Source organism: Pseudophryne corroboree, chromosome 3, assembly GCF_028390025.1.
Source record: "Pseudophryne corroboree isolate aPseCor3 chromosome 3, aPseCor3.hap2, whole genome shotgun sequence".
NCBI lineage: Eukaryota > Metazoa > Chordata > Amphibia > Anura > Myobatrachidae > Pseudophryne > Pseudophryne corroboree.
The window spans coordinates 323,003,863-323,029,464 of NC_086446.1; the positions used below are offsets into that span (position 1 = coordinate 323,003,863).

At 49.2% G+C, this 25,602-nt stretch overlaps 1 protein-coding gene across 7 annotated transcripts in view; it reads left to right on the forward strand.

The window, feature by feature from the left end:
• The window catches only part of STRADA (STE20 related adaptor alpha), an 81,918-nt gene that overhangs the window by 49,700 nt on the left and 6,616 nt on the right, over positions 1 to 25,602 (forward strand). For all 7 annotated transcript variants that reach the window (XM_063959519.1, XM_063959514.1, XM_063959515.1 and 4 more), the window contains 2 exons: positions 4,197 to 4,305; positions 4,655 to 4,778. In XM_063959519.1, coding sequence (XP_063815589.1) covers positions 4,197 to 4,305; positions 4,655 to 4,778 — 233 coding nt within the window. The remainder of the gene's footprint in view (positions 1 to 4,196; positions 4,306 to 4,654; positions 4,779 to 25,602) is intronic.

Sequence of the window (25,602 nt, forward strand, 5' to 3'; positions counted from 1 at the left end):
TTTGGATTTTCTCAAATCCCATTGGTTTGAGCCACTCAAATCGGTAGATTTGAAATATCTTACATGGAAAGTAACCATGCTACTGGCCCTGGCTTCAGCCAGGAGAGTGTCGGCATTGGCGGCTTTATCGTATAAAAGCCCATATCTGATTTTCCATTCGGACAGGGCAGAATTGAGGACGCGTCCTCATTTTCTCCCTAAGGTGGTATCAGCGTTTCACCTGAACCAGCCTATTGTGGTGCCAGCGGCTACTAGCGATTTGGAGGATTCCAAGTTGCTGGACGTTGTCAGAGCATTGAAAATATATATTTCAAGGACGGCTGGAGTCAGAAAATCTGACTCGCTGTTTATACTGTATGCACCCAACAAGCTGGGTGCTCCTGCTTCTAAGCAGACGATTGCTCGTTGGATTTGTAGCACAATTCAACTGGCACATTCTGTGGCAGGCCTGCCACAGCCTAAATCTGTCAATGCCCACTCCACAAGGAAGGTGGGCTCATCTTGGGCGGCTGCCCGAGGGGTCTCGGCATTACAACTCTGCCGAGCAGCTACGTGGTCAGGGGAGAACACGTTTGTAAAATTCTACAAATTTGATACCCTGGCTAAGGAGGACCTGGAGTTCTCTCATTCGGTGCTGCAGAGTCATCCGCACTCTCCCGCCCGTTTGGGAGCTTTGGTATAATCCCCATGGTCCTGACGGAGTCCCCAGCATCCACTAGGACGTCAGAGAAAATAAGAATTTACTCACCGGTAATTCTATTTCTCGTAGTCCGTAGTGGATGCTGGGCGCCCATCCCAAGTGCGGATTGTCTGCAATACTTGTACATAGTTATTGTTACAAAAAAATCGGGTTGTTTATTGTTGTGAGCCATCTTTTCAGAGGCTCCTACGTTATCATACTGTTAACTGGGTTCAGATCACAAGTTGTACGGTGTGATTGGTGTGGCTGGTATGAGTCTTACCCGGGATTCAAAATCCTTCCTTATTGTGTACGCTCGTCCGGGCACAGTATCCTAACTGAGGCTTGGAGGAGGATCATAGGGGGAGGAGCCAGTACACACCACCTAGTGGTCAAACTTTTAAATTTTGTGCCCTGTCTCCTGCGGAGCCGCTATTCCCCATGGTCCTGACGGAGTCCCCAGCATCCACTACGGACTACGAGAAATAGAATTACCGGTGAGTAAATTCTTATTTTATCCACATCATCAGGCGTACCTCAGAATTGCGGTACGGGATTGTCATTACCAATTTCAGACGTTGCCGTTTGGTCTCTCCACGGCCCCGAGAATATTCACCAAGGTAATGGCGGAATTGATGGTGCTCCTGCGGAAGCAAGGTGTCACTATTATCACGTACTTGGACGATCTCCTCATAAAAGCGAGATCAAGAGAGCAGTTGCTGAACAGCGTATCACTTTCTCTGGAAGTGTAACGGCAACACGGCTGGATTCTATATATTCCAAAGCGCAGTTGGTTCCTACAGCTCATCTGCCTCTCCAAGGCATGATCCCAGATACAGACCAGAAAAGGGTTTATCTCCCGATAGAGAGAGCTCAGGAGCTCTTGACACTGGTCAGGAATCCTATTAAAACCAAAACAGGTGTCAGTGCATCACTGCACTCGAGTCCTGGGAAGGATGGTGGCATCATACGAGGCCATTCCCTTTCGCAGGTTCCATGCGAGGACCTTCCAATGGGAGTTACTGGACAAGTGGTCCGGATCACATCTTCAGATGCATCGGTTAATCACCCTATCCCCCAGGGCCAGGGTGTCTCTCCTGTGGTGGTTGCAGAGTGCTCACCTTCTCGAAGTTCGCAGATTCGGCATTCAGGACTGGGTCCAACGCCCTACGTCAAGCGGAGTCCCTGCTTCGCGACCAACCGGTTCTGATTCAGTCAGACAATATCACCGCAGTGGCTCATGTAAACCGCCAAGGCGGCACAAGGAGCAGGGTGGCGATGGTAGAAGCCACCAGAATTCTTCGCTGGGCGGAGAATCACATAAGCGCACTGTCAGCAGTGTTCATTCCGGGAGTGGACAACTGGGAAGCAGACTTCCTCAGCAGGCACGACCTCCACCCGGGAGAGTGGGGACTTCATCAAGAAATCTTCATGCAGATTGCAAGTCGGTGGGAACTGCCACAGGTGGACATGATGGCATCCCGCCTCAACAAAAAGCTGCAGAGATATTGCTCCAGGTCAAGAGACCCTCAGGCGATAGCTGTGGATGCACTGCTGACACCGTGGGTGTTCCCGTCGGTCTATGTATTTCCTCCTCTTCCTCTCATACCCAAGGTGCTGAGAATCATAAGGAAAAGAGGAGTGAGAACAATACTCATTGTTCCGGATTGGCCAAGAAGGACTTGGTATCCAGATCTGCAAGAAATGCTCACAGAGGACCCGTGGCCTCTGCCTCTAGGACAGGACTTGTGCAACAGGGGCCCTGTCTGTTCCAAGACTTACCGCGGCTGCGTTTGACGGCTTGGCGGTTGAACGCCGGATCCTAGCAGAAAAAGGCATTCCGGATGAGGTCATTCCTACGCTGATGGAGGCTAGGAAGGATGTGACGGCTCAACATTATCACCGTATATGGCGAAAATATGGGGCTTGGTGTGAGGCCAGGAATGCCCCTACGGAGGAATTCCAGCTGGGCCTTTTCCTTCACTTCCTACAGTCGGGAGTGACTTTGGGCCTTAAATTGGGTTCCATTAAGGTTCAGATTTCGGCCTTATCCATTTTCTTTCAAAAAGAACTGGCTTCTCTGCCTGAAGTTCAGACGTTTGTAAAGGGAGTGCTGCATATTCAACCCCCTTTTGTGCCTCCAGTGGCACCTTGGGATCTTAATGTGGTGTTGAGTTTCCTGAAATCACACTGGTTTGAACCACTCAAAACGGTGGAAGTAAAATATCTCACGTGGAAGGTGGTCATGCTATTAGCCTTGGCTTCGGCTAGGCGTGTATCAGAATTGGCGGCTTTGTCACATAAAAGCCCTTATCTGGTTTTCCATGCGGATAGAGCAGAATTGCGGACCCGCCCACAATTTCTGCCGAAAATGGTTTCATCCTTTCATATAAACCAACCTATTGTGGTGCCTGTGGCTACTACTGACTTGGAGGATTCCGAGTCACTGGATGTAGTCGGGGCTTGGAAGGTTTATGTAGCCAGAACGGCTAAGGTCAGGAAAACAGAATCTTGGTTTATCCTGTATGCTTCCAACAAGCTTGGGGCGCCTGCTTCAAAGCAAACTATTGCTCACTAGATCTGTAACACGATTCAGCAGGCTCATTCTGCGGCTGGGTTGCCGCTGCCTAAATCAGTTAAGGCCCATTCCACAAGGAAGATGGGCTCTTCTTGGGCGGCTGCCCGAGGGGTCTCGGCATTACAGCTTTGCCGAGCGGCTACTTGGTCAGGTTCAAACACCTTTGCAAAGTTCTACAAGTTTGATACCCTGGCTGAGGAGGACCTTGTGTTTGCTCATTCGGTGCTGCAGAGTCATCCGCACTCTCCCGCCCGTTTGGGAGCTTTGGTATAATCCCCATGGTCCTTACGGAGTCCCCAGCATCCACTAGGACGTTAGAGAAAATAAGATTTTACTTACCGGTAAATCTATTTCTCGTAGTCCGTAGTGGATGCTGGGCGCCCGTCCCAAGTGCGGACTTCTTCTGCAATGCTTGTATATAGTTATTGCTTAAATAAGGGTTATGTTATAGTTGCATCAGAGTTTATCTGATGCTCTGTGATTGTTCATACTGTTAACTGGGTAAAGTTATCACAAGTTATACGGTGTGATTGGTGTGGCTGGTATGAGTCTTACCCTGGATTCCCAAAATCCTTTCCTTGTACTGTCAGCTCTTCCGGGCACAGTTTCTCTAACTGAGGTCTGGAGTAGGGACATAGAGGGAGGAGCCAGAGCACACCAGAATCTAAATTCTTTCTTGGAGTGCCCATGTCTTCTGCGGAGCCCGTCTATTCCCCATGGTCCTTACGGAGTCCCCAGCATCCACTACGGACTACGAGAAATAGATTTACTGGTAAGTAAAATCTTATTTTTTTGTTCTGCTATTTAACATGATCATATCTACCATAGTGAGGGCCACCATACTAGACCCCTGTACAGGATGGAGTGCTGAGTGGGTAGATATGTGCCATTGCTAGGGGTTACATTTCTCCTACCAATGATATTGACTCTTGTCTGCAGACTGAACTTCACGTGTCAAAGCTGTTCAATCACCACAACATCCTCCCTTACAGAGCAACATTCATAGCGGATAATGAGCTTTGGGTGGTCACACCGTTTATGGCGTATGGTGAGTAAAATAACTGAAGAGTAGTAAAAGAAGGGACACTTTTGTAATTCTTAAATGAATCCAATCTACATACAATCATTGCGTGGCCCAAATCAATATTAATGCCAGGGATTCTCATTAATATTGGTTTAGGCTACAAAATGGCTTTCTAGAGATGGAGACCTTTAAATAAAGTTATGTATATTGCAAGAAATTCCACACTCACAGCAGCCAGATTACAGTGCAATCAATAGCAAATATGGTAATTTGCTTCATTTTATTTTGAAAGCAGTAGGATGTGTACATAGGTACTAGCTGCTGGGTACTTGTCTCAACACATTTACTGTATAATCTGTGTCTCTTCTCACAGGATCAGCCAAAGATCTGATCTGCACACACTTCACAGATGGCATGAATGAGCTGGCAATTGCCTATATCCTGCTGGGAGTGCTGAAAGCCTTGGATTACATACATCACATGGGATATGTACACAGGTAATATGGAAAGAAAACTGCATTGTATTAAAACTGCTAATGTTAGAGCATTAGAGATAGATAGATATCTATCTCTATGAGAGAGAGGTGTGTGTGTATATATGTAATTTTTTTTTTTTAATTGCAAAAAAATACATATTTAGTTCACCCAAAACTGTTCTAACCCCCTTTACTTTTCCTTTAATATTTTGGTCCCCAAAACTAAAAAAAAAAAAAAAAAAAAAAAAGTAGCAAAAACTGAATTTGACAGTGTGGATGCTATTGTGAGGACAGCAAAAGGATGGCCGCTCTTGGCAGGATGATGTAATATTACTGGCCATGGCATTTTATTGATCTAATTTAAGCAAAGCTGCTTAGTAAATGGCTTCTTCAGAAATCCGTGTTCCAGAAATATTTTGTCTACCTCTAAATTTGTTCAGTTTTGTGCTGTTTTCTCATACGTCCTAGAGGATGCTGGGGATGCTTCAAGAACCATAGGGTATAGACGGGATCTGCAGGAGACATGGGCACACTATAAGACTTTGAATGGGTGTGAACTGGCCCCCTCCTCTATGCCCCTCCTCCAGACTCCAGTTAGATTCTGTGTCCAGTGAGACTGGATGCACACTGAGGCGCTCCAGAGTTTCTCAGGAAAAGACTTTATTAGGTTTGTTATTTTCAGGGAGACCTGCTGGCAACAGGCTCCCTGCATCGTGGGACTGAGGGGAGAGAAGCAGTCATACTTCTTCTGAGTTCAAAGGCTCTGCTTCTTAGGCTACTGGACACCATTAGCTCCAGAGGGTTCGATCACTTGGTACGCCTAGCTGCTTGTTCCCGGATCCGCGCCGTCACCCCCCTCACAGAGGCAGAAGATTGAAGCCGGGTGAGTATATGAAGAACAGAAGACTTCAGTGACGGCAGAAGACGCGTCTGAAATACCGCGTAGTGGCCGGGTTGCGCGCCGTGCTCCCACACAGATCACGGCACTGCAGGGCACAGGGGGGGCGCCCTGGGCAGCATGGGGGGACCTCAGACAGCACTGGCATAGAAGTTAACAGTGCCCTGGCGCTAGTTAAGGGACCCCCGCCAGTATAAAGATTTAGAGCGGGTCGGAAGCGCGCCATGTAGTGGGCGGGGCTTAGCCCGCACAGCTCTGACTGCCATTTTTCTCTGACGTCCTAGTGGATGCTGGGAACTCCGTAAGGACCATGGGGAATAGACGGGCTCCGCAGGAGACTGGGCACTCTAAAAGAAAGATTAGGTACTATCTGGTGTGCACTGGCTCCTCCCTCTATGCCCCTCCTCCAGACCTCAGTTAGATTTCTGTGCCCGGCCGAGCTGGATGCACACTAGGGGCTCTCCTGAGCTCCTAGAAAGAAAGTATATGTTAGGTTTTTTATTTTACAGTGAGACCTGCTGGCAACAGGCTCACTGCAACGAGGGACTAAGGGGAGAAGAAGCGAACCTACCTGCTTGCAGCTAGCTTGGGCTTCTTAGGCTACTGGACACCATTAGCTCCAGAGGGATCGACCGCAGGACCCGTCCTTGGTGTTCGTTCCCGAAGCCGCGCCGCCGTCCCCCTTACAGAGCCAGAAGCATGAAGATGGTCCGGAAAATCGGCGGCAGAAGACTTCAGTGTTCACCAAGGTAGCGCACAGCACTGCAGCTGTGCGCCATTGCTCCTCATACACACTTCGGTCACTGAGGGTGCAGGGCGCTGGGGGGGGGCGCCCTGAGCAGCAATAAAAACACCTTGGCTGGCAAAATAATCACAATATATAGCCCCAGAGGCTATATATGTGATAATTACCCCTGCCAGAATCCATAAAAAAGCGGGAGAAAAGTCCGCGAAAAAGGGGCAGAGCTATCTCCCTCGGCACACTGGCACCATTTTCTCTTCACAGTGTAGCTGGAAGACAGCTCCCCAGGCTCTCCCCTGTAGTTTTCAGGCTCAAAGGGTTAAAAAGAGAGGGGGGGCACTAAATTTAGGCGCAATGTTGTTTATACAAGCAGCTATTGGGGAAAATTCACTCAGTGATAGTGTTTATCCCTACATTATATAGCGCTCTGGTGTGTGCTGGCATACTCTCTCTCTGTCTCCCCAAAGGGCTGTGTGGGGTCCTGTCCTCAGTCAGAGCATTCCCTGTGTGTGTGCGGTGTGTCGGTACGGCTGTGTCGACATGTTTGATGAGGAGGCTTATGTGGAGGCAGAGCAGATGCCGATAAATGGGATGTCGCCCCCTGTGGGCCGACACCAGAGTGGATGGATAGGTGGAAGGTATTAACCGACAGTGTCAACTCCTTACATAAAAGGCTGGATGACGTAACAGCTATGGGACAGCCGGCTTCTCAGCCCGCGCCTGCCCAGGCGTCTCAAAGGCCATCAGGGGCTCAAAAACGCCCGCTCCCTCAGATGGCAGACACGGAGTCTGACTCCAGTGTCGACGAGGTTGAGACATATACACAATCCACTAGGAACATCCGTTACATGATCCCGGCAATAAAAAATGTGTTACACATTTCTGACATTAACCCAAGTACCACTAAAAAAGGGTTTTATGTTTGGGGAGAAAAAGCAGGCAGTGTTTTGTTCCCCCATCAAATGAGTGAATGAAGTGTGAAAAAGCGTGGGTTCCCCCGATAAGAAACTGGTAATTTCTAAAAAGTTACTGATGGCGTACCTTTTCCCGCCAGAGGATAAGTTACGCTGGGAGATATCCCCTAGGGTGGATAAGGCGCTCACACGTTTGTCAAAAAAGGTGGCACTGCCGTCTTAGGATACGGCCACTTTGAAGATACCTGCTGATAAAAAGCAGGAGGCTATCCTGAAGTCTGTATTTACACACTCAGGTACTAGACTGAGACCTGCAGATAGTGCTGCTGCAGCGTGGTCTGTAACCCTGTCAAACGGGGATACTATTTTGCGAACATAAGACGTCGTCTTATATATGAGGGATGCACAGAGGGATATTTTGCCGGCTGGCATCCAGAATTAATGCAATGTCCACTGGACAGGTGATGCTGACTTTAAAAGGCACATAGAGCCTTATAAGGGTGAGGAATTGTTTGGGGATGGTCTCTGGGACCTCTTATCCACAGAAACAGCTGGGAAGAAAATTTTTTACCTCAGGTTTCCTCACAGCCTAAGAAAGCACTCTATTATCAGGTACAGTCCTTTCGGCTTTAGAAAAGCAAGCGGGTCAAAGGTGCTTCCTTTCTGCACAGAGACGAGGGAAGAGGGAAAAAGCTGCACCAGTCAGCCAGTTCCCAGAATCAAATTCTTCCCCCGCTTCCTCTGAGTCCACCGCATGACGCGGGGGCTCCACAGGCGTAGCCAGGTACGGTGGGGGGCCGCCTCAAAAATTTCAGCGATCAGTGGGCTCGCTCACAGGTGGATCCCTGGATCCTTCAAGTAGTATCTCAGGGGTACAGGCTGGAATTCGAGGCGTCTTCCCCCCCCCCCGCCGTTTCCTCATCTGCCTTGCCGACAACTCCCTCAGGCAGGGAGGCTGTGCTAGAGGCAATTCACAAGCTGTATTCCCAGCAGGTGATAGTCAAGGTGCCCCTACTTCAACAAGGACGGGGTTACTATTCCATACTGTTTGTGGTACCGAAACCGGACGGTTCGGTGAGACCCATTTTAAATTTGAAGTCCTTGAACACATACATGAAAAAAAAAAAATTTCAAGTTCAAGATGGAATCGCTCAGGGCGGTTATTGCAAGCCTGGAGGAGGGGGATTACATGGTATCCCTGGACATCAAGGATGCTTACCTACATGTCCCCATTTACATCCTCACCAGGAGTACCTCAGATTTGTGGTACAGGATTGCCATTACCAATTCCAAACACTGCCGTTTGGACTGTCCACGGGACCGAGGGTCTTTACCAAGGTAATGGCAGAAATGATGATACTCCTTCGAAAAAAGGGAGTTTTTAATTATCCCGTACTTGGACGATCTCCTTATAAAGGCGAGGTCCATGGAGCAGTTGTTGGTCGGAGTAGCACTATCTCGGGAAGTGCTACAACAGCACGGATGGATTCTATACATTCCAAAGTCACAGCTGGTTCCTACCACACGCCTGCTGTTCCTGGGGATGGTTCTGGACACAGAACAGAAAAAAAAAAGTGTTTCTCCCGCAGGAGAAAGCCAAGGAGCTGCCATCTCTAGTCAGAGACCTCCTGAAACCAAAACAGGTATCGGTGCATCACTGCACACGAGTCCTGGGAAAAATGGTAGCTTCTTACGAAGCAAAATTCCATTCGGCAGGTTCCATGCAAGAACCTTTCAGTGGGACCTCTTGGACAAGTGGTCGGAATCGCATCTTCAGATGCATCGGCTGATACCCTGGTCCTTGGAGACAGGGTTATCTCTACTGTGGTGGCTGCAGAGTGCTCATCTTCAAGAGGGCCGCAGATTCGGCATACAGGACTGGGTCCTGGTAACCACGGATGCCAACCTTCGAGGCTGGGGGGCAGTCACACAGGGAAGAAATTTCCAAGGACTTTGGTCAAGTCAGGAGTCGTCCCTACACATAAATATTCTGGAACTGAGGGCCATTTACAATGCCCTAAGTCTGGCAAGGCCTCTGCTTCAAAACCAGCCGGTACTGATCCAATCAGACAACATCACGGCAGTCGCCCATGTAAACCGACAGGGCGGCACAAGAAGCAGGATGGCGATGGCAGAAGCCACAAGGATTCTCCGATGGGCGGAAAATCACGTCTTAGCACTGTCAGCAGTGTTCATTCCGGGAGTGGACAACTGGGAAGCAGACTTCCTCAGCAGACACGACCGACACCCGGGAGAGTGGGGACTTCATCCAGAAGTCTTCCAACTGTTGGTAAACCGTTGGGAAAGGCCACAGGTGGACATGATGGCGTCCCGCCTAAACAAAAAACTAGATATTGCACCAGGTCAAGGGACCCTCAGGCAATAGCTGTGGACGCTCTAGTGACACCGTGGGTGTACCAGTCGGTTTATGTATTCCCTCCTCTGCCTCTCATACCAAAGGTACTGAGAATAATAAGAAAACGAGGAGTAAGAACGATACTCGTGGTTCCGGATGGGCCAAGAAGAGCTTGGTACCCAGAACTTCAAGAAATAATATCAGAGGACCCATGGCCTCTACCGCTCAGACAGGATCTGCTACAGCAGGGGCCCTGTCTGTTCCAAGACTTACCGCGGCTGCGTTGGACAGCATGGCGGTTGAATTCCGGATCCTAAAGCAAAAGGGCATTCTGGAGGAAGTCATTCCTACGCTGATAAAAGCCAGGAAAGAAGTAACCGCAAACCATTATCACCGTATTTGGCGAAAATAGGTTGCGTGGTGTGAGGCCAGGAAGGCCCCAACAGAGGAATTTCAGCTGGGTCGTTTTCTGCACTTCCTACAGTCAGGAGTGACTATGGGCCTAAATTTGGGTTCCATTAAGGTCCAGATTTCGGCTCTGTCGATTTTCTTCCAGAAAGAACTGGCTTCACTGCCTGGAGTTCAGACATTTGTAAAGGGAGTGCTACATATTCAGCCCCTTTTTTTGTGCCTTCTGTGGCACCTTGGGATCTCAACGTGGTGTTGAGTTTCTTAAAATCACATTGGTTTGAGCCACTTAAAACTGTGGATTTGAAATATCTCACGTGGAAAGTGGTCATGTTATTGGCCTTGGCTTCGGCCAGGCGTGTGTCAGAATTGGCGGCTTTGTCATGTAAAAGCCCTTATCTGATTTTCCATATGGATAGGGCAGAATTGAGGACTCGTCCCCAGTTTCCTCCTAAGGTGGTATCAGCTTTTCACTTGAACCAACCTATTGTAGTGCCTGCGGCTACTAGGGACTTGGAAGATTCCAAGTTACTGGACGTAGTCAGGGCCTTAAAAAATTATATTTCTCTAACGTCCTAGTGGATGCTGGGGACTCCGTCAGGACCATGGGGATTAGCGGGCTCCGCAGGAGACAGGGCACATCTAAAAAAGCTTTTTAGGTCACATGGTGTGTACTGGCTCCTCCCCCTATGACCCTCCTCCAAGCCTCAGTTAGGTTTTTGTGCCCGTCCGAGAGGGTGCAATCTAGGTGGCTCTCTTAAAGAGCTGTTTAGAAAAGTGTTTTTTTAGGTTTCTAATCAGTGATTCCTGCTGGCGACAGGATCACTGCAACGAGGGACTTAGGGGAGAGACTTGCAACTCACCTGCGTGCAGGAGGATTGAAGTTTTAGGCTACTGGACACTGAGCTCCAGAGGGAGTCGGAACACAGGTCAGCCTGGGGTTCGTCCCGGAGCCGCGCCGCCGATCCCCCTTACAGACGCTGAAGAACGGCAGAACGGAGGTCCGGAAACAGGCGGCAGAAGACTCCTCAGTCTTCATGAAGGTAGCGCACAGCACTGCAGCTGTGCGCCATTGTTGCTACACGGCTCACTGATCTCGGTCACGGAGGGTGCAGGGCGCTGCTGGGGGCGCCCTGGGCAGCAATATAGATTACCTTAGAGGCAAATAAATACATCACATATAGCCATTAAGGCTATATGTATGTATTTAACCCAGGCCAGTTTTCCTAATAACCGGGAGAAAAGCCCGCCGTGAAAGGGGCGGAGCTTATTCTCCTCAGCACTCAGCGCCATTTTCCTGACCAGCTCCGCTGGTGAGGAAGGCTCCCACTCTCCCCTGCACTACAGAAACAGGGTTAAAGAGAAGGGGGGCATAAATTGGCGATATAATTATATATTAAGAGCCCATATATAGAAACAACACCTTCTAGGGTTGTTATATACATTATGGCGCTTTTGGTGTGTGCTGGCAAACTCTCCCTCTGTCTCCCCAAAGGGCTAGTGGGTCCTGTCCTCTATCAGAGCATTCCCTGTATGTGTGTGCTGTAGGTCGGTACGTGTGTGTCGACATGTATGAGGAAAATGTTGGTGAGGAGACGGAGAAAATTGCCTGTAATGGTGATGTCACTCTCTAGGGAGTCGACACCAGAATGGATGGCTTACTTATGGAATTACGTGATAATGTCAACACGCTGCAAGCCGGTTGACGACATGAGACAGCCGGCGGACAAATTAGTATCGGTCCAGGCGTCTCAGACACTGTCAGGGGCTTGTAAAAACGCCCATTTACCTCAGTCGGTCGACAGACACTGACACGGACACTGACCCCAGTGTCGACGGTGAAGAAACAAACGTATTTTTCCTTTAGGGCCACAAGTTACATGTTAAGGGCAATGAAGGAGGTGTTACGTATTTCTGATACCACAAGTACCACAAATAAGGGTATTTTGTAGGGTGGGAATAAACTACTTGTAGTTTTGCCTGAATCAGATAAATTAAATGAAGTGTGTGATGATACGTGGGGTTCCTCCGACAGAAAGTTATGGGCGGTATACCCTTTTTTCCCGCCAGTAGTAAGGGCGAGTTGGAAAACACACCTTAGGGTGGACAAGGCGCTCACACGCTTATAAAAAACATGGCGTTACCGTTTCCAGATACGGCCGCCCTCAAGGAGCCAGCTGATAGGAAGCTGGAAAATATCATAACAGTATATACACACATACTGGTGTTATACTACGACCAGCAATCGCCTCAGCCTGGATGTGCAGCGCTGAGGGGGCTTGGTCGGATTTCCTGACTGAAAATTTTGATACCCTTGACAGGGACAGGATTTTATTGTCTATAGAGCATTTTAAGGATGCATTTCTATATATGTGTGATGCGCAGAGGCATATTTGCATTCTGGCATCAAGAGTAAATGTGATGTACATATCTGCCAGACGAAGACACGACAGTGGTCAGGTGAGGCAGATTCCAGACGGCATATGGAAGTATTGCCGTATAAAGGGGCGGTCCATTGGACCTGGTGGCCATGGCAACAGCTGAAAAATCCACCTTTTGTTACCCCGAGTCACATATTGGCAGAAAAGGACACAGTCTTTTCAGTCTCAGTCCTTTCGTCCCCATACGGGCAGGCGGGCGAAGGCCAGTCATATCTGCCCAGGGGGAGAGGAAAGGGAAGAAGACTGCAGCAAGCAGCTTATTCCCAGGAACAGAAGCTCCTCACGGCTTCTGCCAAGTCCGCAGCATAACGCTGGGGCCGTACAAGCGGACTCAGGTGCGGTAGGGGGTCATCTCAAGAGTTTCAGCAACACTCGCAAGGGAACTCCGGGATCCTACATGTAATATCCCAGGTGTACATTGGAAATTCGAGACGTCTCCCCCTCACACAATTCACAGGCTGTATTCCCAGCAGGTGATAATCAAAGTACCCTTCTTACAACAAGGAAGGGGGTAGTATTCCACACTATATTGTGGTACTGAAGCCAACCGGCTCGGTGAGATCTGAAATATTTGAACACTTACATACAAGCGTTCAAATCAAGATGGAGTCACTCGGAGCAGTGATAGCGAACCAGGAAGAAGGGGACGATATGATGTCACTGGATATCAGGGACGTTTACCTACAGGTCCAAATTTGCCCTTCTCACCAAGGGTACTTCAGGTTCCTGGTACAGAACTGTCACTATCAGTTCAGACGCTGCCGTTTGGATTGTCCACGGCGCCCCGGGTCTTTACCAAGGTAATGGCCGGAATGATGATTTTTCTTAAAAGAAACATGGACGCTTTCCTGATAAGGGCAAGGTCCAGAGAACAGTTGGAGGTCGGAGTAGCACTATCTTAAGTAGTTCTACGACCGCACGAGTGGATTCTAAATATTCCAAAATCGCAGCTTTTTCCGACGACACGTCTACTGTTCCTAGGGAAGATTCTGGACACAGTCCAGAAAAACGTGTTTCTCCCAGTGGAGAAAACCAGGGAGTTATCCGAGCTAATCGGGATCCTCCTAAAACCAGGAAAAGTGTCAGTGCATCATTGCACAAGAGTCCTGGTAAAAATGGTGGCTTATTACGAAGCAATTCCATTCGGCAGATTTCCGCAAAAGAACTCTTCAGTGGGATCTGCTGGACAAATGGTCCGGATCGCATCCTCAGATGCATCAGCGGATAACCCTATATCCAAGGAAAAGGGTGTCTCTCCTGTGGTGATTACAGAGTGCTCATCTTCTAGAGGGCCGCAGATTCGGCATTCAGGATTGGATGCCGGTGACCACGGAGGCCAGCCTGAGAGGCTGGGGAACAGTCACACAGGGAAAAAATTTCCAGGGAAGTGTGATTAAGTCTGGAGAATTCTCTCCGCATAAATAAGCTTAGAGCAAATTTATAATGCTCTAAACTTAGCTAGACCTCTGCTTCAAGGTCAGCCGGTATTGATCCAGTGGGATAACATCACGGCAGTCGCCCACGTAAACAGAAGGGCGGCACAAGAAGCAGGAGGGCAGTGAAAACTGCAAGGATTTTTCGCTAGGCGGAAAATCATGTGATAGCACTGTCAGCAGTGTTCTTTCCGGGAGTGGACGACTGGGAAGCAGACTTCCTCAGCAGGCATGACCTCCACCCGGGAGAGTGGAAACTTCATAGGGAAGTTTTTCAACATGATTGTGGACCGTTGGCAAAGACCAAAGGTGGACATGATGGCGTCCCGCCCGAACAAAAAACGGGACAGGTATTCCGCCAGGTCATGAGACCTTCAGGCGATAGCTGTGGATGTTCTGGTAACACCGTGGGTGTACCAGTCTGTGTATGTGTTCCCTCCTCTGTTTCTCATAACCAGGGTATTGAGAATTATAAGACATAGAGGAGTATGAACTATACTAGTGGCTCCGGATTGGCCAAGAGGGACTTGGTACCCGGAACTTCAAGAAATGCTCACAGAGGACTAAGGGCCTGGGGAGCTAAGAAGGGACTTGATTCAGCAAGTACCATGTCTATTCCAAGACTTACCGCGGCTGCATTTGACGGCATGGCGGTTGAATGCCGGATCCTGAGGGGAAAAGGCATTCCATAAGAGGTCATACCTACCCTGGTCAAAGCCAGGAAGGAGGTGACCGCACAACGTCATCACCACATGTGGTGAAAATATGTTGCGTGGGTGAGGCCAGGAAGGCTCCACGACGGAAATTCAACTAGGTCGATTTCTACACTTCCTGAAAACAGGAGTGTTTTGGACCTCAAATTGGGGTTCATTAACATTTAAATTTCGGCCCTGTAGATTTTCTTCCAGAAAGAATTGACTTCAGTTCCTGAAGTCCAGATTGTAAAGGATGTATTGCATATACAGCTTTTTTGTGCCCCTAGGGGCACCGTGAGATCTCAACATAGTGTTGGGATTTCTTAAAATCATATTGGTTTGAACCGCTCAAATCTGTGGATTTGAAATATCTCACATGGAAAGTGACCATGCTGTTGACAAATATCTCACATGGGAAGTGACCATGTTGTTAGCCCTGGCCTCGGCCAGGCGATTGTCAGAATGGGCGGCTTTGTCTTACAAAAGCCCATATTAAAATTTTCCATTTGAACGGGACAGAACTGGGACTCGTCTCCAGTTTCTTCATAAAGGGGTGTCAGCGTTTTCACCTGAAACAACCTCTTGTGGTGCCTGCGGCTACTAGGGACTTGGAGGACTCCAAGTTACTAGACGTGGTCAGGGCCCTAAAAATATATATATATATATATATATATATATATAGTTAGGACGGCTGGAGTCAGAAAGTCTGACTTGCTGTTTATACTGTATACACCCAACAAGCTGGGTGCTCATGCTTCTAAGCAGTCTATTGCACGCTGGATTTGTAGTACAATTCAGCTTGCACATTCTGTGGCAGGCCTGCCACAGACGAAATATGTAGATGCCCATTCCACAAGGAAGGTGGGCTCATCCTGGGCGGCTGCCCGAGGAGTCTCGGCATTACAACTTTGCCGAGCAGCTACGTGGTCAGGGGAGAACACGTTTGTAAAATTTTACAAATTTTGATACTCTGGCTAAGGAGGACCTGGAGTTCTCTCATTCGGTGCTGCAGAGTCATCCGCACTCTCCCGCCCGTTTGGGAGCTTTGGTATAATCCCCATGGTCCTGACTGAGTCCCCAGCATCCACTAGGACGTTAGAGAAAATAAGAATTTACTTACCGATAATTCTATTTCTCGTAGTCCGTAGTGGATGCTGGGCGCCCATCCCAAGTGCGGATTGTCTGCAATGCTTGTACATAGTTATTGTTACAAAAATCGGGTTATTACTATTGTTGTGAGCCATCTTTTCGGAGGCTACTTCGTTTTGTTATCATACTGTTAACTGGGTTCAGATCACAAGTTGTACGGTGTGATTGGTGTGGCTGGTATGAGTCTTACCCGGGATTCAAGATCCTTCCTTATTGTGTACGCTCGTCCGGGCACAGTACCTAACTGAGGCTTGGAGGAGGGTCATAGGGGGAGGAGCCAGTACACACCATGTGACCTAAAAAGCTTTTTTAGATGTGCCCTGTCTCCTGCGGAGCCCGCTAATCCCCATGGTCCTGACGGAGTCCCCAGCATCCACTACGGACTACGAGAAATAGAATTATCGGTAAGTAAATTCTTATTTTCCAGGACGGCTGGAGTCAGGAAAACTGACTCGTTTTTTATCCTGTAGGCACCCAACAAAATAGGTGCTCCTGCTTCTAAGCAGACTATTGTTCGCTGAATTTGTAGCACAATTCAGCTGGAGCATTCTGCGGCTGGATTGCCGCATCCTAAATCAGTAACAGCCCATTCCACGAGGAAAGTGGGCTCATCTTGGGCGGCTGCCAGAGGGGTCTCGGCTTTACAACTTTGCCGAGCTGCAACTTGGTCAGGGGCAAACACGTTTGCTAAATTCTACAAATTTGATACCCTGGCTGAGGAGGACCTTGAGTTCTCTCATTCGGTGCTGCAGAGTCATCCGCACTCTCCCGCCCGTTTGGGAGCTTTGGTATAATCCCCATGGTCCTTACGGAGTTCCCAGCATCCACTAGGACATCAGAGAAAATAAGATTTTACTCACCGGTAAATCTATTTCTCGTAGTCCGTAGTGGATGCTGGGCGCCCATCCCAAGTGCGGATTGTCTGCAATACTTGTATATAGTTATTGCCTAACTAAAGGGTTATTGTTGAGCCATCTGTTGAGAGGCTCAGTTATATTTCATACTGTTAACTGGGTATAGTATCACAAGTTATATGGTGTGGCTGGTATGAGTCTTACCCGGGATTCAAAATCCTTCCTTATTGTGTCAGCTCTTCCGGGCACAGTATCCTAACTGAGGTCTGGAGGAGGGGCATAGAGGGAGGAGCCAGTGCACACCAGATAGTACCTAATCTTTCTTTTAGAGTGCCCAGTCTCCTGCGGAGCCCGTCTATTCCCCATGGTCCTTACGGAGTTCCCAGCATCCACTACGGACTACGAGAAATAGATTTACCGGTGAGTAAAATCTTATTTTTCTCTTCACAGAAGGCTGCAGAGACGCTGGCCCTGACCTCCACACTGTCAAAGTAACGGTGCAAAACGGGGGGGGGGGGGGGGCTGTAAATTTGGTGATTTATATGAAAAAAGCGCTAGCAGGTCGGGGCAGTCTTATTACTGGCCTCAGTACCGGGATAGGTGCTGGGTGTGAGCTGGCAGAACTCTCTCTGTGTCTCTCTGGCAAGCTTTAGTGTGGGTCTGTCTCCATATAGCCCCAGTGTGGTTGTGTCGGTACGTGTGTGTGAGTCCACATGTCTGAGGCTGAATGGTCTTCCCAGGAGGAGGCTGGAGTGGGGACAGATAATTCTGTGAGTGACAGTGTCGGCACCGCCGACAGATGATTTGGTGACTATGTTAAGTAGTGTTTTAAATGCAAATGTGACTAAGTTAGCTAAGAGATTTGATAAATCTGAGTCTAAGAACCAGACATGGAGGAAATCCATGGAAGATGCTTTGTCACAAGCCCAGGCTCCTTCGGGGTCACAGAAACGGCCATTTACCCAGATAGCAGATACAGATACCGACACGGACTCTGATTCCAGTGTCGACTATAGTGATGCCAGATTACATCCAAAACTGGCTGAGTATTCAGTACATGATTGTGGCGATAAGATGTTTTACATATCACTGAGGACCCCGCTGTTCCTGATACTAGGGTCTGTATGTATAAAAGAAAGAAACCTGAGGTAACGTTTCCTCCCTCTCATGAGCTGAACGCAGTTTTTGAAAAGGCTTGGGAAAATCCAGACAAAAAGATACATGTTCCCAAAAGAATTCCAGTGGCATATGCGTTCCCTTCTGGGGACAGGGAAAGGTGGGAGTCAATCCCCACAGTAGACAAAGCTTTATCGCGTCTATCCAAAAAGGTGGCGCTTCCGTCTCCTGACATGGCAGCCCTAAAGGATCCTGCGGATCGTAAGTAGGAAAATACACTGAAATCTATTTGTCGCTACTCAGGCCTGCCGTTGCTGCGGCATGGGTGAGTAGCGCTATTGAACGGTGGGCAGATAACTTGTCATCTGAGGTAGATTCCCTAGACAGGGATAGTGTGCTTTTGACTCTGGGTCACATCAGGGACGCTGCAGCATATTTAAAAGAAGCTGTAAGGGATATTGGCCTTTTTGGTTCAAGGGCCAATGCCATGGCAGTCTCAGCAAGGAGAACGTTGTGGATACATCAATGGCATGCTGATGCTGACTCTAAGAAGGCGATGGAGTCTCTTCTGTTTAACGGTAGGGTCTTGTTTGGCGACGGCCTCACTGACCTGGTGGCTACGGCTACCGCGGGTAAGTCTTCCTTTTTACCTTATGTCCCTGCACAGCAGAAGAAATCGCTTCACTATCAGATGCAGTCCTTTCAGCCCAATAAATACAAAAAAGGACATGGGTCCTCTTTCCTTGCTGCGAGGGGGAGAGGACGGGGAAAAAGGTCACAGGATGTGGCAAGTTCCCAGGACCAGAAGTCCTCTCCGGCTTCTACCAAATCCACCGCATGACGCTGGGGCTCCTCTGCGGGAGTCCGCTCCAGTGGGGGCACGTCTCAAACTCTTCAGTCAGGTCTGGGTGCACTCGGACCTGGATCCTTGGATAGTAGACCAAGTAACCCAAGGGTACAAGTTAGAGTTTCAAGACGTGCCCCCTCACCGATTTTTCAAATCGGCCTTGCCAGCTTCTCTTCCAGAAAGGGAGATAGTAAGCGCTGCGATACTAAAGTTGTGTCAAAATCAAGTGATTGTCATGGTACCCCCGTCTCAACAGGGGGAAGGGTTTTATTAGAGCCTGTTCGTGGTCCCGAAGCCGGATGGCTCAGTCATACCGATTCTGAACCTAAAATCCCTCAATTTCTTTCTGAAGAAATTCAAGTTCAAGATGGAGTCTCTACGAGCAGTGATCTCCAGTCTGGACAGTCTCGACATAAAAGATGCCTAGTTACATGTCCCCATATAACCTCCACATCAGGCTTACCTGAGATTTGCTGTGCAGGATTGTCATTACCAATTTCAGACGTTGCCGTTTGGTGAAAATCCTCGGAGCCGTGGCCAGACCATAGTAATGGCGGAAAATAAGAATTTACTTACCGATAATTCTATTTCTCGTAGTCCGTAGTGGATGCTGGGAACTCCGTAAGGACCATGGGGAATAGCGGCTCCGCAGGAGACAGGGCACAAAAGTAAAGCTTTAGGACTACCTGGTGTGCACTGGCTCCTCCCCCTATGACCCTCCTCCAAGCCTCAGTTAGGATACTGTGCCCGGACGAGCATACACAATAAGGAAGGATTTAGAATCCCGGGTAAGACTCATACCAGCCACACCAATCACACCATACAACCTGTGATCTGAACCCAGTTAACAGCATGATAACAGAGGAGCCTCTGAAAAGATGGCTCACAACAATAATAACCCGATTTTTGTAACAATAACTATGTACAAGTATTGCAGACAATCCGCACTTGGGATGGGCGCCCAGCATCCACTACGGACTACGAGAAATAGAATTATCGGTAAGTAAATTCTTATTTTCTCTGACGTCCTAGTGGATGCTGGGAACTCCGTAAGGACCATGGGGATTATACCAAAGCTCCCAAACGGGCGGGAGAGTGCGGATGACTCTGCAGCACCGAATGAGAGAACTCCAGGTCCTCCTCAGCCAGGGTATCAAATTTGTAGAATTTTGCAAACGTGTTTGCCCCCGACCAAGTAGCTGCTCGGCAAAGTTGTAAAGCCGAGACCCCTCGGGCAGCCGCCCAAGATGAGCCCACCTTCCTTGCGGAATGGGCTTTTACAGATTTTGGCTGTGGCAGGCCTGCCACAGAATGAGCAAGCTGAATTGTACTACAAATCCAACGAGCAATAGTCTGCTTAGAAGCAGGAGCACCCAGCTTGTTGGGTGCATACAGGATAAACAGCGAGTCAGATTTTCTGACTGCCGTCCTGGAAACATATATTTTCAGGGCCCTGACTACGTCCAGCAACTTGGAGTCCTCCAAGTCCCTAGTAGCCGCAGGTACCACAATAGGCTGGTTCAAGTGAAACGCTGAAACCACCTTAGGGAGAAATTGAGGACGAGTCCTCAATTCTGCCCTGTCCGTATGGAAAATTAGGTAAGGGCTTTTATAGGATAAAGCCGCCAATTCTGAGACACGCCTGGCTGAAGCCAGGGCCAACAGCATTACCACTTTCCATGTGAGATATTTTAAGTCCACAGTGGTGAGTGGTTCAAACCAATGTGATTTTAGGAACCCCAAAACTACATTGAGATCCCAAGGTGCCACTGGAGGCACAAAAGGAGGCTGTATATGCAGTACCCCCTTGACAAACGTCTGAACTTCAGGAACTGAAGCCAGTTCTTTCTGGAAGAAAATCGACAGGGCAGAAATTTGAACCTTAATGGACCCTAATTTTAGGCCCATAGACAGTCCTGTTTGCAGGAAATGCAGGAAACGACCCAGTTGAAATTCCTCTGTAGGGGCCTACCACGCAACATATTTATGCCAAATACGGTGATAATGGTGTACGGTTACATCCTTCCTGGCTTTGATCAGGGTAGGGATGACTTCATCCGGAATGCCTTTTTCCTTCAGGATCCGGCGTTCAACCGCCATGCCGTCAAACGCAGCCGCGGTAAGTCTTGGAACAGACAGGGTCCCTGCTGGAGCAGGTCCCTTCTTAGAGGTAGAGGCCACGGGTCCTCTGTGAGCATCTCTTGAAGTTCCGGGTACCAAGTCCTTCTTGGCCAATCCGGAGCCACGAGTATAGTCCTTACTCCTCTCCTTCTTATGATTCTCAGTACCTTGGGTATGAGAGGCAGAGGAGGGAACACATACACTGACTGGTACACCCACGGTGTTACCAGAGCGTCCACAGCTATTGCCTGAGGGTCCCTTGACCTGGCGCAATACCTGTCTAGTTTTTTGTTGAGGCGGGACGCCATCATGTCCACCTTTGGTTTTTCCCAACGGTTCACAATCATGTGGAAGACTTCTGGGTGAAGTCCCCACTCTGCCATTGCCCTCCTGCTTCTTGTGCCGCCCTGTCTGTTTACGTGGGCGACTGCCGTGATGTTGTCTGACTGGATCAGCACCGGCTGACCTTGAAGCAGAGGTCTTGCTAGGCTTAGAGCATTGTAGATGGCCCTTAGCTCCAGGATATTTATGTGAAGTGATGTCTCCAGGCTTGACCACAAGCCCTGGAAATTTATTCCCTGTGTGACTGCTCCCCAGCCTCTCAGGCTGGCATCCGTGGTCACCAGGACCCAGTCCTGAATGCCGAATCTGCGGCCCTCTAGAAGATGAGCACTCTGCAACCACCACAGGAGAGACACCCTTGTCCTTGGTGACAAGATTATCCGCTGATGCATCTGAAGATGCGACCCGGACCATTTGTCTAGCAGATCCCACTGGAAGGTTCTTGGTGGAATCTGCCGAATGGGATTGCTTCGTAAGAAGCCACCATCTTTCCCAGGACCCTTGTGCATTGATGCACTGAGACTTGGCCTGGTTTTAGGAGATTTCTGACTAGTTCGGATAACTCCCTGGCTTTCTCCTCCGGGAGAAACACCTTTTCCTGGACTGTGTCCAGGATCATCCCTAGGAATAGAAGTCGTGTCGTCGGGATCAGCTGCGATTTTCGAATATTGAGAATCCAACCGTGCTGGCGCAGCACTATCTGAGATAGTGCTACTCCGACTTCCAACTGTTCCCTGGATCTTGCCCTTATCAGGAGATCGTCCAAGTAAGGGATAACTAAAACTCCCTTCCTTCGAAGGAGTATCATCATTTCGGCCATTACCTTGGTAAAGACCCGGGGTGCCGTGGACAATCCAAACGGCAGCGTCTGAAACTGATAGTGACAGTTCTGTACCACAAACCTGAGGTACCCTTGGTGAGAAGGGTAAATTGGGACGTGTAGTCCCCTTCTTCCAGGTTTGCAATCACTGCTCTGAGTGACTCCATCTTGAATTTGAACCTTTGTATGTAAGTGTTCAAGGATTTTAGGTTTAAAATTGGTCTCACCGAGCCGTCCGGCTTCGGTACCACAAATAGTGTGGAATAGTACCCCTTTCCCTGTTGTAGGAGGGGTACCTTGATTATCACCTGCTGGGAATATAGCTTGTGAATGGCTTCCAATACTGCCTCCCTGTCTGAGGGAGACGTCGGTAAAGCAGACTTTAGAAAACAGCGAGGGGGAGACATCTCGAATTCCAATTTGTACCCCTGAGATACCACCTGAAGGATCCAGGGGTCCACTTGCGAGTGGGCCCACTGCGCACTGAACTTCTTGAGACGGGCCCCCACCGTGCCTGGGTCCGCTTGTAAAGCCCCAGCGTCATGCTGAGGACTTTGCGGAGGCGGGAGAGGGCTTTTGTTCCTGGGAATTGACTGTTTGTTGCAGCCTTTTTCCTCTCCCTCTGCCACGGGGCAGAAATGAGGCGCCTTTTGACCGCTTGCCCTTATGGGGCCGAAAGGACTGCGCCTGATAATACGGCGTCTTCTTAGGTTGAGAAGCTACCTGGGGTAAAAATGTGGATTTTCCAGCAGTTGCCGTGGCTACCAGGTCTGATAGACCTACCCCAAATAACTCCTCCCCCTTATAAGGCAATACTTCCATGTGCCTTTTAGAATCCGCATCACCTGACCACTGCCGCGTCCATAAACCCCTTCTTGCAGAAATGGACAGCGCGCTAACTCTTGATGCCAGTCGGCAAATATCCCTCTGTGCATCACGCATATATAGAAATGCATCCTTCAAATGCTCTATAGTCAGTAATACATTGTCCCTATTTAGGGTATCAATATTTTCAGTCAGGGAATCCGACCACGCCAGGCCCGCACTGCACATCCAGGCTGAGGCGATTGCTGGTCGCAGTATAACACCCCTGTGAGTGTATATACATTTTAGGATATTCTCCAGCTTTCTATCGGCAGGTTCCTTTAGGGCGGCCGTATCAGGAGAGGGTAGTGCTACCTGTTTAGACAAGCGTGTGAGCGCTTTATCCACCCTAGGGGGTGTTTCCCAACGTGCCCTATCCTCTGGCGGGAAAGGGTACGATGCCAATAACCTTTTAGGAATTATCAGTTTTTTATCGGGGGAAACCCACGCCTCATCACACACTTCATTTAATTCCTCGGATACAGGAAAAACTACAGGCAGTTTTTTTCTCACCAAACATAATACCCTTTTTAGTGGTACTTGTATTATCAGAGATATGCAATACATTTTTCATTGCTTCAATCATGTAACGTGTGGCCCTAGTGGAAGTCACGTTTGTCTCCTCATCATCGACACTGGAGTCAGTATCCGTGTCTGTGTCTGCCATTTGAGGTAACGGGCGTTTTAAAGCCCCTGATGGCGTTTGAGACCCCTGGACAGGCACAAGCTGAGTAGCCGGCTGTCTCATGTCGTCAACTGTCTGTCGTAAAGAGCTGACACTGTCACGCAATTCCTTCCATAAGCTCATCAACTCAGGTGTCGACTCCCTAGGGGGTGACAACTCTATAATAGGCAATTGCTCCGCCTCCATCTCATTTTCCTCCTCAAACATGTCGACACAATCGTACCGACACACCGCACACACACAGGGAATGCTCTGATAGAGGACAGGACCCCACTAGCCCTTTGGGGAGACAGAGGGAGAGTATGCCAGCACACACCAGAGCGCTATATATAGACAGGAATACCACTATAAAATGTGCTTTTCCCTTTATAGCTGCTGTTAGTAATAAAACTGCGCCAAATTAGTGCCCCCCTCTCTTTTTTACCCTTTTCTGTAGTGCAGGACTGCAGGGGAGAGTCAGGGAGACGTCCTTCCAGCGGAGCTGTGATGGAAAATGGCGCCTGTGTGCTGAGGAGATAGGCTCCGCCCCCTTCTCGGCGGCCTTTTCTCCCGCTTCTTGGTGAGTTCTGGCAGGGGTTAAAATACATCCATATAGCCCTGGGGGTTATATGTGGTGTATTTATGCCAGCCAAGGTGTTTACATTGCTGCTCAGGGCGCCCCCCCCTAGCGCCCTGCACCCTCAGTGACCGAAGTATGAAGTGTGCCTGAGTAACAATGGCGCACAGCTGCAGTGCTGTGCGCTACCTTGTTGAAGACTGATGTCTTCTGCCGCCGATTTTTCCGGACCTCTTCTTGCTTCTGGCTCTGTAAGGGGGCCGGCGGCGCGGCTCTGGGACCGAGCTCCGATGCTGGGCCTGTTTTCGGTCCCTCTGGAGCTAATGGTGTCCAGTAGCCTAAGAAGCCCAAGCTGGCTGCAAGCAGGCAGGTTCGCTTCTTCTCCCCTTAGTCCCTCGATGCAGTGACCCTGTTGCCAGCAGGTCTCACTGAAAATAAAAAACCTAAAACTAAACTTTCACTAAGAAGCTCAGGAGAGCCCCTAGTGTGCACCCTTCTCGGCCGGGCACAAAAATCTAACTGAGGCTTGGAGGAGGGTCATAGGTTGAGGAGCCAGTGCACACCAGGTAGTCCTAAAGCATGGGTCTTCATCCTGTGGCCCTCCAGCTGCTGTGAAACTACACATCCCAGCATGCCCTGCCACAGTTTTGCTATTAAGGTATGCTAAAACTGAGGCAGGGCATGCTGGGATATGTAGTTCCACAGCAGCTGGAGGGTCGCAGGTTGAAGACCCATGTCCTAAAGCTTTACTTTTGTGCCCAGTCTCCTGCGGAGCCGCTATTCCCCATGGTCCTTACGGAGTTCCCAGCATCCACTAGGACGTCAGAGAAATTATGGTTCTCCTGCGCAAGTAGGTAATCACAATTATCCCGTACTTGGACGATCTCCTCATAAAGGCGAGGTCCAAGGAGCAATTGTTGAAGAATGTTGCTCTTTCACTGACGATTCTGCAACAACACGGTTGGCTCCTAAATTTGCCAAAATCACAGTTGGATCCAACGACACGGCTGTCGTTCCTGGGTATGATTCTGGATACAGAATTGTTGAGAGTTTTTCTTCCAGTGGAAAAAGCTCTGGAAATACAGAACATGGTAAAACAGATTCTAAAACCGGCAAAGTTGTCAGTTCTTCACTGCACTCGGTTGCTGGGGAAGATGGTGGCGGCCTACGAGGCCATTCCGTATGCCAGGGTGTTTCAGTGGAACCTGCTGGACCAGTAGTCCGGGTCTCACCTGGACATGCACCGGAAAATAATTCTGTCTCCCAGGACCAGAATTTCCCTTCTGTGGTAGCTGCACAGTTCTCACCTTCTGGAGGGACGCAGGTTCGGGATTCAGGATTGGATCCTGGTGACCACGGATGCAAGCCTCCGAGGCTGGGGAGCAGTCACACAGGGAAGAAACTTTCAGGGAAAGTGGTCAAGCCAGGAAGCTTGTCTACACAAACATTCTGGAATTAAGAGCCATCTACAACGGCATACTGCAAGCAGAACATCTTCTTCGAGGTCTGCTGGTCTTTATTCAGTCAGACAACGTGACAGCAGTGGCGTACATAAACCGCCAAGGCAGAACAAAGAGCAGAGCGGCGATGGCCGAGGCCACGAA